Source organism: Filicampus tigris, chromosome 5, assembly GCF_054856515.1.
Source record: "Filicampus tigris isolate MCC_2025a chromosome 5, RoL_Ftig_1.0, whole genome shotgun sequence".
Taxonomy (NCBI): Eukaryota; Metazoa; Chordata; class Actinopteri; order Syngnathiformes; family Syngnathidae; genus Filicampus; species Filicampus tigris.
Genome location: NC_141221.1, coordinates 14,047,542 through 14,062,046, shown reverse-complemented (window position 1 = coordinate 14,062,046; position 14,505 = coordinate 14,047,542). Strand labels below are relative to the sequence as shown.

The window sequence follows — 14,505 nt, the reverse complement described above, 5'->3', positions numbered from 1 at the left end:
TATGGTCCTCCAATATTAAGATGTCAAACTGCTCGCTTGCGTTAGCGTTTTTGATTGATTTATTGAAAATATAAAGGATAACATAAAAGAATTTTAAAAAAATCAAAAGAAAAAGATCATCAATACATAGGGTTAGGGTTAAGGTAGTAGAAAGAAATAGAGAAACGTATTTAATCCTACCCCTTGTTCTCTATAAATTATTAGAAATATTACGTATTAATACACTAGGTTATTCATTCAGTCATATATCCGAAATAAAAACCAAAATAATGCCCCTCTTTTCATAATCATGGAGACCGATTATTCAATATAGACGCGATAACAAAAACAGGGAATTACACACATGCCCCATACACGTGTACAGATAACCTTATCCATAAACTAAACCTATAGACCCTAGGAAATTTAATTCAGTGCAGTTTCTCATGTGTATAGCTGATTTATATATTTTTTTTGTAGCAGGCCTAATATATTTTTAAACCTCTTTTTAAACACAACGAGTAATCCATACCTTTTCAATTCTGCTACATCATTGTTCCATAAATTAACCTTGTACAGAAACACACATTTCTGTAAAAGGTGTTTATTTATGGAACAGTTTTGCTACTGTGGAGTACTGTAACAGTGGTTACTGAAACTCTCATAGCATGGAAGCTCTGTGATAATAAAAAAACAAAACAAAAAAAGCAGATCACTATCAAGTACGATTGATTTTTCCGTTTCCTCGTTGCGATTGCACTGCATTGTGTGCAACCGATATGTCGCACGTTGTGCAGGCATAATTTAGATACAGTCCCTCGCTCCCACTAGCTTAGCCGCGCTGTACACACGCAACTAAGTGGCGCATCGTATCTACCTTTTCGTGTCTGTCGTTCTTCTTCGTTGTTGGCGTCTTTGTCTTCTTCGCTGCCATTGCCTTTCAGTGGTTTGCTAACAGTAATAGTGCGCTCCTGCCATCTACTGGTGCGAAATGATTTCTGTCAGGACACTCAAAGATCGAAAATATTTTTTTCAACGAGTCAAGTGTATTTATTGACATTCGCGAGGGCACGTGCGATAATACTGTAATATGCAAAACCGAATGTCATTTTCATTCAAAACAACAAAAAATATAAAACCTCAAATGAAACGTTTTCATTTTGACAAAGATTGAAATATGAACAAAAGAAAACATGACCCCGTCATGAATCCAAAACAAAATCTATCAGACGGGAGTTAAGAACATTTTTCTTTTTCAAATAAATAACCACAAAATGTGTATTATTCCATAGCTCCTTCGACACACAGGTTGAACACTGTGTATCTTTGATAGCATATTTTGTCTAATTTTCATTAGTGACAGCAACACACTGCAGTCCATCCTGAAAACCAAATGCAAAATAGGAAAGACGGAGCCAAGACACTTGAACTTTTTGATTTATTATAGTTTGAACATTTACATTAAAGCAACAGTTTCTTTAGATTTTCTGTTTCTTGCAGCATGCTCATATTTTCAACGCGTACAATTTTAAGATATTTCTACACAGAACAAAAAGAGATCTCGCCACACACGGATCAACTGAATGGTTGCTCTCCTGTGTGTGATCGCATGTGTATGACCATGTTTACCTTTTGAGTGAATTTTTTACCACACTCCGAGCAACTAAAAGGTTTTTCTCCTGTGTGCGTTCTCATGTGTTTGACCATGGTTGCTTTGACAGAGAAAGTTTTACCACAAGTTAAACAACTAAAGGGTTTTTCCCCCGTGTGCGTTCTCATGTGTATATCCAGATTCACTTTTCGAGAAAATGCTGTACCGCAAACTGAGCAACTGAAAGGTTTTTCCCCTGTGTGTGTTTTCATGTGTGATACCATATGGTGCCTTTGGGAGAAGGTCTTACCGCAAGTTGAGCAACTGAAGGGTTTTTCTCCCGTGTGCGTTCTCAAGTGTGATACCAGACGATGCCTTTCAGAGAAGGTTTTACCACATGTAGAGCAAAGAAAGGATTTTTCACCAGTGTGTGTCCTCATGTGTTTTACTACGTTTAGCTTAAGAGCGAATCTTTTACCGCACAATGAACAACGAAAGGGTTTTTCTCCAGTGTGCGTCCTCATGTGTGATTGTAAAGTTTTCTTTTGAGAGAATGTTTTACCGCAAAATGTGCAACGAAAGGGCGTTTCACCTGTGTGTTTTTTCATGTGCGATGTCATATATTCCTTGAGTGAGAACGCCTTACCACAAGTTGAGCAACTAAAGGGTTTTTCTCCTGTGTGTGTTCTCATGTGTCTTATCATGGGTCTATTTTGAGCAAATCTTTTACTGCAAATTGAGCATCTTAAATGTTCTTCAGGTCCTTCATGACATCTCTTGCGTGTTGGAGAAGTTTTCTTAAGAGTTATTTCCTTTTCTGTACATTTCGAATGCTTGTCGTCCCCTTTGCAGTCTGCGTCACCACTTAAAGGTTCTTCAATGTCGTCACTGTCTGACAGCGGAGATAAAAGGTGGTCTGGCGGTGATCCTCCACAATGGTCTCCACTTGGGCTGTCGTGATGAAACCGTGACGACTCGTGTGGTTCGTTGTCATCGTCGTCACCCTTCACAGAAACAACAATCACTGGCAACTTGCTGACATCCAGCAGCTCCTCTTCCTCAACGTGGAGGTGCTCTGGATCTTCCTCTTCCTTTTTAATGTGGAGGGGATGTGGACCCTCTTCTTGCTCTTCTTCATCTTGACTCTTCGCAGTTAGAGGCAATTTGTTGACATCGGCCTTCTCCCTTTCTTCTTTAATGTGAAGGGGCTGTGAATTGTTCTGCTCCAAACCGGAACTCGCCCACTGCGACTGAAGGGGAAGACCAATCTGACTACCATCCAGCTGGACGTCTACGGGACACAAGCAACACAACATAAAGTGGTACCACCATGTGCTAGTTGAGTTGAGTAATAACCAATTAATTTCTCATCAAGTGTAATGGCAAACACATTCACCCAGGAGTTATAGGGATCTTAATAATTAAAGTAAATGTGTTACATGATAGTCTCGCGAGTATGTGTGCAGACCTTGGGCGTGATTTGCAGTCTCAGCAGCATCCAGTTGACGTCGATGTCGCTCGTTGCCCTCTCTCGTTCGAGGAAGTTGCTTCTCGTGCGACGCCATCATTCAAGAAACAAGAGACACCTTGATTTCGCCGTTCACTGTTATTAGCCACCCCCCCCAAAACCGCTCATTTAATTTAATTGTATTAAATGTTATTGAACATTTTCCCACTCGAGTTAACAATGCAACCCTTTTGTTTTCTTTTTTGTTCTTCTATTTTTCTTATCGAGTTGCATCTAGCGTTAAAGTTACGCTACCGCCACCTACTGTCGTGTAGTACGGATTACAGAATGTATTTTACGATACAGCACTGTACTACATAACATAACACACAACAAAAACCTAGATTCTCATTATAATTCCGATTTCTTAAAAACAAAACAAAACAGAAATTAGACTTTAAAATATATTTCTTCAGTCTGCAATGCATTTTTAAGAATGGATATTGCAATGCCACGTTTCCGAACATAATCTCTCAGTTTTTCTCTACATTTATATGTTGGATTAGGCCTTTTAGGCACATAAGTAGATAAGTGACTTGAGCTCAGCCGTTGTGTCCCTGTGACCTTTTCTCTGGGCTTGGCATCTTCCTATATATCTGCACACTTGCGTACATATCCAGTTGAAACTAGTTAAGACCGTGGATTCACATATTGTCACATGGGCTATAGGCATAATTTGTGACACGCCTAATTTATGTAGAGCGTAGCGTAGCGTTAAACGTTTTTGTCTGAAATGTTTATTTCTTGTATTTATTTTGCCTATTCAGGGTTGAATAGCTTCTTGGTGCCAGCTATCACACATATGTCATGAGAGTACCGTAATCATAACATGTATTTGATCATATTATATAGCCCCAGTTAAGCCCCTGCAGCATTTTGTTTGATTTTCTAAATTACATTTATTTATTTTTTTCACAGCCCCCCAAATGTATTGGTTAAACCCCCCTTTAGCCCTGGAGCCGTACCTGCTGGACCCTAATTTAGAGAGTCCAATCAATTTACCATGCATGTTTTTGGAGTGTGGGAGGAAACCGGAGTACCACGCAGGCACGGGGAGAACATGCAAACTCCACACAGGGAGGCCGGAGCCGGGATTGAGGTGCTAACCAGTCGACCACCGTGCCACCTCCATTTATTATTATTATTATTATTATTATTATTATTATTATTATTATTATTATTATTATTATTATTATTATTATTATTTATTTTAACTGACGAAATGTTCTTGGATCATTATCAACATAATGTTTCTGTCAGTGATAAATGTTATTTTTCTTTTTTTTTTTTTTCTTTTTTAAATGACGTTTGATTGTTTACAAAGTTTCCGCCATAAAAGCGAATGCACAGGCGTTGGGCAAATTCAAAACTGTCCAATCAGAGAAGAGCAGAGCGAGGAGACCCGGTACTTTCAAAAACGTCTACGCGTACGTGTTGTTTGTGAGTTTTGTAGCTAACAGCGCTTAGCTTTCATGTATCCATGCTAGAACAGAGGCGTTTAATCTTCCATCTAAAGTGTGACTAACATAATAATCATAGTTTAAGGAATATGGAGGAAGAGGATCCCGCCATCGTCAAGAGCAGAAAAGGTCTGAAAAGCGTGTTTGGTACAATGGCGATTTATCCTGGCCGCTAATGCTCATTATGCTATCGCGAAGAAAATACTTCACTGTAACTTTACGATATGCCTAAAAACAGATAATATACGTTTCCAATGTTTGTATTTATTTTAAATATTAAATTTGTGCACTCAAATTGACTACCCTTTGTACACCTCTGTGGCAAAAATGCACGGAGTCTACTAAAAAACTCAGTATTTTTAAACCTATTTTTAGAGACATTAGATTAGCTACATTAGCCAAAGTCATAAATATACACTCGTATTAATAACAAAACCTAAATAATTGACCAATCATATAATCCACAAAGTAAAAAGACAACACACAGCGGATTTTTTGAGGAATTAAAGAACATTTAATTTAAACATTAATGAGGAGAAACACAAGATTGAGGTGCTACATTTTGGTCTCTGGTAACTGGTAAGTAATGATTATGTTCCAGTTTTGCTACAGCTACAGGTATACAATGAGTGCGAAAAGGAAGTATAATATTGATATTGATATGTAATGAAGTATTGATGAAATATAATACGCCCGTTATGTATGACTACAGTGTATGAAAAAGCTGTTCATGTACAGTATGTATGCATGATATGGCACATTGAAAGTCATGTTTGAACGATACAGTACAAATTGAGAGGCACAAATGCAGATAATAAAGTGTGTATATGTCGTTCAATATACTTATTGATTGTATGTAATATGAATGACAACAGTGAAGGAGATGGCTCTTGCAACCTACCAGACAGGTAAACAAAGTTAAAAAAGATATGAGGAAAATCCACTGTATTTAGTAGTCAATTTCATGGGGGAAAATGTTGCAGAATATTTCATGCCACAGCCAAAATGATTCAGAATTACATACACACACACACACACAAAAAAAAGAAAACTCGATAAAACTGTTTTTGGAGGGCATAAGGGTTAATTGAGTGCCATTTTCAATATGTGGTGGTGATTTAAAAAAACAACAAAAAAAAAAAACTATTACCACAACAGATAATACCACCAGCTATTTCCACTGTCTATTTCCACTGTAACTAACAGAAAACTGATTAATATACCTGTTTATTAACATTTTTAATCCCCTTGTTAAGATATACAGAGAGTTAAATCATCTCGAAGTAGATTAGGCTGTCACTGACATATGTTTTTGTCACAGAACTGCGCAAGGAGAAGTTGATGGAATACTTGACGAATAAATCGAAACACAACTGCAAGTAAGATGTTGTGTTTTTATGGTTGTGGGTGGTTAGCACAATAGCAAGTAGGAACTGTTTTCATGTGTGGAAAACATACTCACTGACTGTATGTATTTCTAGCAGAGGGCCACTCTCTGACTGCTCTTGTTGAATACATTTTTCTCCTCAGGCAAAACGTCAATGAGCATGCAGGGAAGAAGCCTAAGACTGTGCGACCTTCTGCACAACAGGTCTGTGTCTTCCAGATGAAAATCTGGCACTGATACACGTGGACTTGTTAGAGGAGAGATTCTGGTATCTTGTCGTAGCTTAAGTCGTTATTCTGTTTTATGATAACTTTGAACTAGCGCTGGACATCTTACCCAAATGTAATGAGACAAACTTAATTGCCCCATAGTGGTGCAAAATGTCACATTTTCACACTCTGTTTGATTGTTTTTAAGTCTGCTCTGCACAGACAACATATGAAAATGACATGAGTAGTACAAATTATATTTCTGAGACTTTGATCTGTCATCTGGTACACATTTTGTTGATACATGATGTATTGATTCCAAGAAGTGAAAGTGTGACATCAAGCCCAGGTATTCTCTCAGAAGTCTTCTTTTTTCCAACTATCCTATTTCATATTAGTATTGACAAATATTTTCTGTAAAGTATGAATAATAATTTAATTTTAAAAAATGAATAAATTATGATATTATTTGTTTTGGTAATAACCTATGGTCTATTTCTTTTCTTTTTGTGTTGTATTAGTTCTTGTTTTTTCCCCTCAAAATTAGTCTAGTTTTCGCGCATTTGAGAGTGAAAACAGTGTAATTGTGTCAACACTGTAAATCCAGACGGAGGCATTTAATTAAATGAATACTTTTTGTCTCGCAGCTCATCAGGGGCAAAGAAAATAAAGCCCCCGTCACTAGTTTCCGTCATGAAGCCCAAAAAGTCCAACCCCTGGGTCCTCTCGACAACCGAAAGCAGCCCAGAAAGACGATCCTCGCTTTGAACAAAGAGAAAGTACGGACTGAACGCAGTCAGCCGGCACAGTCGACACTCAGTAAAAAGCCAACACTCAGGGCCACATACACTGTTTCTGCTCTGAAGGCGACCAGTCTTCCCCCAAAAACGCCAAACGTCAAGGTGCAGCCCACAGGGAACGTATCTTCGAACTTTTCAGTGGCGAAAAACTCAAACGGTACTTCGAGGCCGCCCTCATTTCGCACCACTTCTTATCCGGCAAAGACTTACACAGCCCGGCTGAGTCTGGGGCCCATGGTCAAGACCAGGACGGGGCTCATCCCTGCCATGATCCAACCGAAGGTTGCTAGGCCTCTCCGGGCAGCGGACGCCAGAGTTGTTCCTTGCAGAGTCGCCGTCCTGTCATCCAAGGGCCCAGAGAAGAAAATCCCACTTCACCAGAGACCGGCTGTATCTCGAGAGCTCAAATCCATCCCCGGTAGACCGCCGCTCTATAAAAGCGGACCCAAATCAACGGTGACGGCCTTGTCCCGCGCGTTACCTTCCACTAGGCTACCCAACAAAGCGGCCAATCAGCCGACGAAGCACACGTCTCAAGCAAAAGGCCGGCCGATGACACAGAAATCCGAAGTAGGTGGACGCACTTCGCGAACGGCGGCGAGCGGGAAACCCGCGGCGGCCAAACCTAAGATGGCCGACGCCACTTCGAAAGGAACCAGCGTCAAGGTGGTGAAGCAGAAAGCACCGCGGACCGCTGTCACTGTTGTCAGCCAACCCAAATTGGAGACCAAAGCGGCAAAGCCTGAAATTGTGAGAAAGAAGATGGGCGCTGAGCAAGCGGAGACAATGTAAGTAGTTGAAGTTGAAACAGGCACGAGACGATATTTGTGTCTGACGGAATGATAACCATGAGCGAAAATATTGCGGTATCATGGTAGGCCTGTGCAATTATTCAAAATTCAATTACAATTACGATTATTACACTCCACGATTACAAAATTGGCATAATCGTAAAAAACAATCATTAATATTCATTTATATCCAACGCACCATATTTGTTTACTGAAAGCAATAATTCTTGAATTTATACATAGGCACCTTTTAAAAATTTTTGTTGGTCCAAAAGGAATTTACCTACATTTATTTCTGTTTATATTTTTTTACGTTTAATCATTTTCATGTTTTGTAGCAGAAAATAAATGATTATTTCAATAATCGTGATTTCAGTTATTACCGGATACCGGATAGGTATCAAAATAGGTATGATTGGCCCTGAGCAACTGTGATGTCATTATCAGTCGACAGAAGTAACAAAGTGGACGCCCCCAGAGATGGATCAAATGGGGTAGATTAACTCTTATTCCACAAACACAATAGTTAGAGTGCCTTGTTTAAACCAGTGGGCTTGCATAGAACATATATTCACACAAATATCAGGAAGGTAAAAATAATCTCTTCACTCTAAATGCAATGTTGGAAACAATCCAATCTGGTGATTGATTTTAAAGGGGAAAAAATATCGACTCTCAAACCTGGATGTTCCCGATTACCCTTAGCAATGTTTGACTGTAAACTGTTCCATACTATGATGTGTGTTCAGGAAAAAACTGCAGGAATGGCGGGAAGCCAAGGGAATTTCCTACAAGCGTCCCCCCATGCTTTTGAAGCCTCCGGTTCGACGCACCGTCGCGTCGCGACCTTTCTGGACCAGCCAGAAGGCGCAAGACGATGCCGACGTGTTCATCCGCAACGTGGACAGGTCACTGTCTGACTGCGTTAAGCTGCTTACCGAGGTACATGTGGTCATTGTCTCTTGTTAGGGCCTCTTCTTCATTGTGTTTATTGGTTGGCTAACCAAATAAGCTTTACTTCGTGTTCTATCATGACCGGACCCACAATAGTCTCAAGATCCCTTAAATGACACAGAAAGTCAGACATGTTGACTTCAAGTGGAAGTCAACCCAGACATATTTTTTTCAGGAATATGTTCTATAAAAGCCCACTAGTTGAAACAAGGCATTCTGATAAATATTGCGTTTGTGGAATAAGAGTTAATCCACCCGTTTTTAGCCATCTCTGGGGGCGGCCATTTTGTCACTTCTGTCGACTGAAAATGACATCACAACTGCTCAGGTAACGAGCAATCACGGCTGATCTGTTTTCTGAAGCTGAGCCGTAATTGGTCGTTACCTGAGCCCTGAGCAGTAGTGATGTCGTTTTCAATCGACAGAAGTGATAAAATGGCCACCCCCAGAGATGGCAATATTACAAACGCAATATTATTCAGAATGCTATGTTTCAACAGGTGGGCCCGCTGGGAACATATTCTTGAAAAAAAAAATGTTTGGGTTGATTCCCGCTTTAAAGCGGGCCTTTCAGAAATTCACAACATGAAACAGGGGAGACGTTTCTATCATAAGTAGACCCAAGAAATCATGCTTGAAAATCCACTGGCAGTCTGACATTTTGATTTGAGGCGGCCATTTCAACCAGAAATCAGCAGAGCAGCACCCCATGGAGGTGGAAAAAAAAAATCATCCCTTGAAGTCCGAAGCAGCCATTTCAAGGATATTTCAATTGCAAATCTTGATCAAATGTGAAGGCCATGCTACTGTCTTGCACTCCAACAGGGTTGTGCAGTGTCGAAGGTGAAGGAAGTCCTCTCCCGGCTGCCGCCAGTGTCCCAGAAGTTTGTCAAATTCTGGATCTGCAAGGCCCGCCTGTTGGAGAAGGAGGGGGACCTGAATGTCCTGCCCTTGTTTGAGGAGGCTGTGCGTGTCGTCTTGGAGGTGAGAGCGAACCTCTCAGCTCATTAAGGTGTGTGCGTTTGTGTGTACCGCTCAAAAAAATAAAATGGTGTCTCCGTTTTTTTTCTGTAGCCTGTGGACGAGCTGCGCATGGTGGTGTTCGACATCCTGAAGAAGAAGGAGACTCAAGGTAGTTGAGATGTTGAAACAGTATAGCTACAGGACTTTTCTTTTTTTCTTTTTTTTTTTTTTTTTTTTTTTTAAATGTTTATTCATTTATTTATTTTATTTCTAGTTCTCAACTAAGTACCGGTAGGTGTTGTCTTTTAGTACAAGTACACTTTTGGAACAATATCCAACTACAGTGTTCCTTCGCTATGTCGTTTATTTTTGGAGTGATTGCTAGTTACTGTAATGCCCTCGCTTGTGGGAAAGGAGAGCCATAGATGCCGATGCAATTTTCATTTATTGAATGCCGAGAGAACAGCAAAACACAGTGAGCACACTCAAGCAGGCCATGGCCAAAATGATTATTCGGATCATTTCGATCAACATTGTAATCACGATTTTTAATCGCAATTATTCATCAGGGATTTTTTTCTTCCATTGCACTACTTTTCAAACTAATGTACACTTTTCTCTTCCTCCGAAAAGTAAAGCAATGCCCAACGTTTTTTTTTTTGCTTGTTTGTTTTTTTTCCAGCAGCCCGTGAGGGAGATAATACGGAAGGGGACCGTACTCCAAGCAAAGGAGAACAAACAGAGAATTGCAAGGACGAGGAGCCAGTGGTGACACCCCCCATCCGGGTCCTCATCTCTGGGGAGACGGGACCCTCGTCCACTATCAAGTACAAGATCACAGCCACTCCAGGGTGGGTAGCTCATCTGCAAAGATGAATGGATAGTTGAAATGGACCACAGGTGCTTACCATGTGTCAACACCTGCGCAGTAATTGGTTATTTTTCATCTTTACAGAGGAGGAAAATACATTCGTCCCTCGCTACATCGTGGTTCACTTTTTGCAGCTTCAAATGCATCGGAAACGTCATAGCTATAAATGACAAGACATGGTAGAGAATAGAGCTGCACGATATTGGAAAGATATGCGATATGGATGTTGACTATAGCGATATTATTATGTTCCAAAGGAAATGATATTTTTATTATCTAATGAAAGAAGTAGGGCGGACCGTGGGGCAAATAAATATACCTACCGGTAAGTTCCATGACCACCATCTGGGGTGGGGGTGAAAAAAAAATGGGGCCTAAGAACAAGAATTTACAGGGTTTTTTTTTTTTTTTTTCACACGCTTAAATGTTGCACATCAAGTAATGTTGCGCTAAAGCATCAGTTAAAGGCTCCGTACTGCCCTAAATGGTGGCACTCTGCACCTAAAATTTAAGGCAGTGCAACAAAATTTTTCATCTAAAGCCCATCTCCCACTGAGCGGTGAAGGTTTGCGAGTTTTTGCCAATGTAGTGAATGTTGATTTTTCGTCAAGGTTCAAGGTCGCTAACGGTTGCAAAGACAATCTGTTTGAAGAAGTTAAGTCTGTGACAAAAATTTACATACGATCTTACATTTATCTACAATGACCGTGTTTCGGTTAAAAAATATTAGAGTATATTAAAGTATATTAGTATTACACACATTTGCATTTTTCTGTACAAGCGTGTATGATGGGAGGCAGTAGCTAAAAGGTTTCAGACAGGCTACTAAAGTTTCCTGAACCCCCTTCAAAATGCTTAAACTACTGAGAACTAAAATGAGCATAACAACAGTCCTTCAAAAGTTCTCAAAGCCCAATTTGACCTGGCCTCCTTTGTCGCAGCGCCCCATCCAACCAGCAGCGGGACCCGATACGCGTGGACGGTCATGAGGTGCGCTTCTTCACGCCCGTGCGCCGCTCAGTGCGCATTGAGAGCGTGTCGCGGCGCTACCCGTCCTCCCTGCAGGAGCACGACCAATGCGTGGCGTCCTTCGCCGAGTTACTGGCAACCGAGGAGGAAGAGGAGGCCGAGGCGAGAGGCGACACCATGTACATCTACAGGGAGAACGAGGCGCTCCAAGACAAAATGAATGTCCGGCTGCTGAGCCAGCAGGATGCACAGTCCTGATTGGACGGGACACTACATCAAGTTTTCCTACCTAATGAATGCAGATGTTGCATGTTAACCTGCTCCTTCCGTATTCCTCGAATGATTCAAACCATTTTTACTTGCAAGTGCCACTCCAAACTGTTGAGCTCATCGAAGGAACGACAGACTTCAAAATTTGACAAATGTTACGTGTTTTCTGCTTTTCTATAAAACAACTTCCTGCTCAGTCTGCATTATATAAGCAGTTTGACTTGTTTGGGTTTTTGATTGAAGAACTTAGTGTGTTGTACATTGCTTTGTACAGTCATTAAATGTAGCCTGTTACGGTGACACTATGAGCCTGGAACAGTTTGTTTTTATTTTTTTTGTTTAATGATGTACTGTAGCACACTTTTTTATTTAAGTTAAATGTGACAAATTATTGGAGATTTGTATTTAACAAATGAAATTAAAAAAATGAAAAGCTATATATCACAAGATATAACACTTTTTTTTTTAATTAATAGTGAAATGCGTTTTCATTTGATATCAGACTTACTATGTATAATAGACAGAAGAAGTATTGTCGATTTGTTTTGCGTACCACCAGAGGGCGCTCATATACCTCTCGCTGTACACTGAAAATCACTACGAGGCTGGTTAAGTTAAATTTGAAATACTTTGCTCCACAAGGTCATATCTTGAGTTGAATTTCACTTAGCAACATGACGATCATGTCTATCATAAGTAGACCCATGAAAAATGTCTCAAAAAGTATTGCCTGAAAAGCCACAAGTCAACCGTTTTGCTTCAATGTGGCCATTTAAAAAATGTTATACCACCCTCACCCCCCAAAACAAAAGCCTATTTTGACAAAGCAAGCCGTACAAATGAAATTACAGATATCTGCTGTCGAATGTATGGAGGAAAAAGGTAATCAGAAAACGAAAGTAAAGTACAGATTCAGTAACTGCGAAATGTACACTAAGTGCTTAAACTTTGTTACTTCCTCCATTATGAAATGGTGGGTGTTTCATTAATTGTACGTTTTAATGTAATTTGGTGCCTGATACTGAAGGATTGAGACACGTTCGCGTGCAATTGCGCTAATGATTCTTTTTTTTCTCTTAAGACAAAAGTGACCCCCATAGTGTGGGTGCGTGTGTGTGTGTGTGTGTGTGGGGGGGGGGGGGGGGGCATGAGAGACCAGGTGGCTGATTAGAGGGCGGGTATCCCCCTTTTTATTCACACGGGTGATGCATTAAATGTCATTTAGATGGGCAGATGATCAAACCACAAAGAGTTGGGGCTTGTCTGAAATGTGGTGAAGTGTGTGTGTGAGCGCGTGCGTGCGTGTTTGTGTGTTTGTGGGGGGGCTGTTAAGCTTTGGTCATTAAGCCTGCGGATCTGGAGAGGTGAGCATATGGGACTGGAATAGATTGTTGGACAGAACAAAGGGACAGCCAGAGGATCTGAGGTTTCACGCTATAGCGCACTGTCTGTTGTCAGGGGTTTGATATCATTTACCTTCGGCCCATGAATCTTTTTTGTTCCGTCTTTTACACCCATCAGCCCATTGAGCACTTTTGACAATATGGATAAATCAAATATAGCAAAAACAACAAAAGAATGGGTTCATAGCCTAGAAAGCATATCTCCATGGGGCATTGAATGCATCATTTTTTGTCCCATCTGTCACTGTAGATACACTAACACCAACTATATGGTCGTTCATCGTTAGGGCAAAACCTATATCGTGGATTTTTAAATCAATGTTTTTCTTTTTTAACGGGTTTAACTTTTCACAGTTTATCGTCTTAATTTAGAGTTGTGTGCCTTCAGTGTACATGTTGCGCTGCAAGAAGCGCGGAGGTTGGTTGTTTGATTAAAACAAAGGTTCATTCTCTTTTGTTTAAAATGTCAGTTTTAGAGTAAACTAAAACTGGAAGCGACTAATGACCCCCTTGAAGCAATCGTGCTCGGTTTCCTCCAAGTGATGTCCCCCATTTCTTGACAGAAAGAATGTGGGAACAGGCACAAAGTAATACTTTAAAAAGTGTGTTTTAACAAGTCTAAATGTCTTTAAAGCAAGTGATATGGTTAAAACTATAAAATTATTATTATAACTTATGCCCTGGGAGCGGGGTTCACTGTATTGGAAGAAAATGAAAATCATCTGTTGACATAAACACTCTTCATTCCTCAGTAATCTGTACTAAACCATTCTTTGAAGAGGATAAATAATCAATGCCTGTGAGTACTGTTATATTACCTTCCACAAGTGTTGCGTCACCATTTGTATTCAAATATCCGTTGCATAAAGGGACACAGCAACAACAATGCTATTGGCTTGCCCCTTTATGGTGTTTTGTATTATTTGTTAGCGTTATGCTAACAGCCATCTGGCCAGATATTGTAATAATTCAATAAAAAGTAAGTCAAGCCAGTTCGTGGTCAGGGAGATGAAGAGACTATCTAGAGTGGACGGACTCTCGTCTCCATTCAAAGAGTGTAGCCTGAGTCCACGTCAAAAATATCCAGACCAAAGATAAACTGTCCCCTCTCCTTCCCCCTCCCGCCCCCCCTCATCATTTTCCCTGTGTGTGGGACTCCCAATCATTTTTCCGTCATGTCATCTTCAAACCCCCCACCTCCATTCGTCTCCCAGATTTCTCATCCTCCCCTCCCCATCGTACTGTAACCTCTCATCACCCCCTCTTCCCTCGCTCCTCCTCTCTCCCCTCCCCCACCCTTCTCCCTCCCTCCTCATATATAAGAGCATGTGCTCCCCCGTCTCCCCTCACA

General features: G+C 40.6%; 2 protein-coding genes across 5 annotated transcripts; one reads left to right on the top strand and one right to left on the bottom strand.

Annotated features, from left to right (window-relative positions):
- Window positions 1-1,402: 1,402 nt before the first annotated feature.
- On the bottom strand, window positions 1,403-3,294 carry LOC147147362 (uncharacterized). The gene is made up of 2 exons (XM_086030392.1): window positions 3,039-3,294; window positions 1,403-2,861 (listed from the first exon to the last, which is right to left on the bottom strand). Exons 1-2 carry the CDS (start codon window positions 3,136-3,138, stop codon window positions 1,555-1,557), a joined length of 1,407 nt encoding a protein of 468 aa, XP_085886518.1. The 5' UTR covers window positions 3,139-3,294; the 3' UTR covers window positions 1,403-1,554.
- A 1,145-nt stretch (window positions 3,295-4,439) lies between these two features.
- On the top strand, window positions 4,440-12,218 carry ckap2l (cytoskeleton associated protein 2-like). Of its 4 annotated transcripts, none has more exons than XM_086032171.1 (10): window positions 4,459-4,504; window positions 4,617-4,666; window positions 5,859-5,916; window positions 6,068-6,128; window positions 6,781-7,721; window positions 8,474-8,666; window positions 9,504-9,662; window positions 9,753-9,810; window positions 10,324-10,492; window positions 11,454-12,218. In XM_086032171.1, the coding sequence occupies exons 2-10, from the start codon at window positions 4,627-4,629 to the stop codon at window positions 11,737-11,739; spliced, it is 1,965 nt and encodes a 654-aa protein (XP_085888297.1). In that variant the 5' UTR covers window positions 4,459-4,504; window positions 4,617-4,626; the 3' UTR covers window positions 11,740-12,218. The 4 variants fall into 4 exon arrangements, with proteins under 4 accessions (XP_085888299.1, XP_085888296.1, XP_085888297.1 ...); XM_086032172.1 differs by having other exon boundaries at window positions 4,465-4,517; XM_086032173.1 differs by having other exon boundaries at window positions 4,440-4,666; window positions 10,327-10,492.
- The last annotated feature ends 2,287 nt before the right edge of the window (window positions 12,219-14,505 follow it).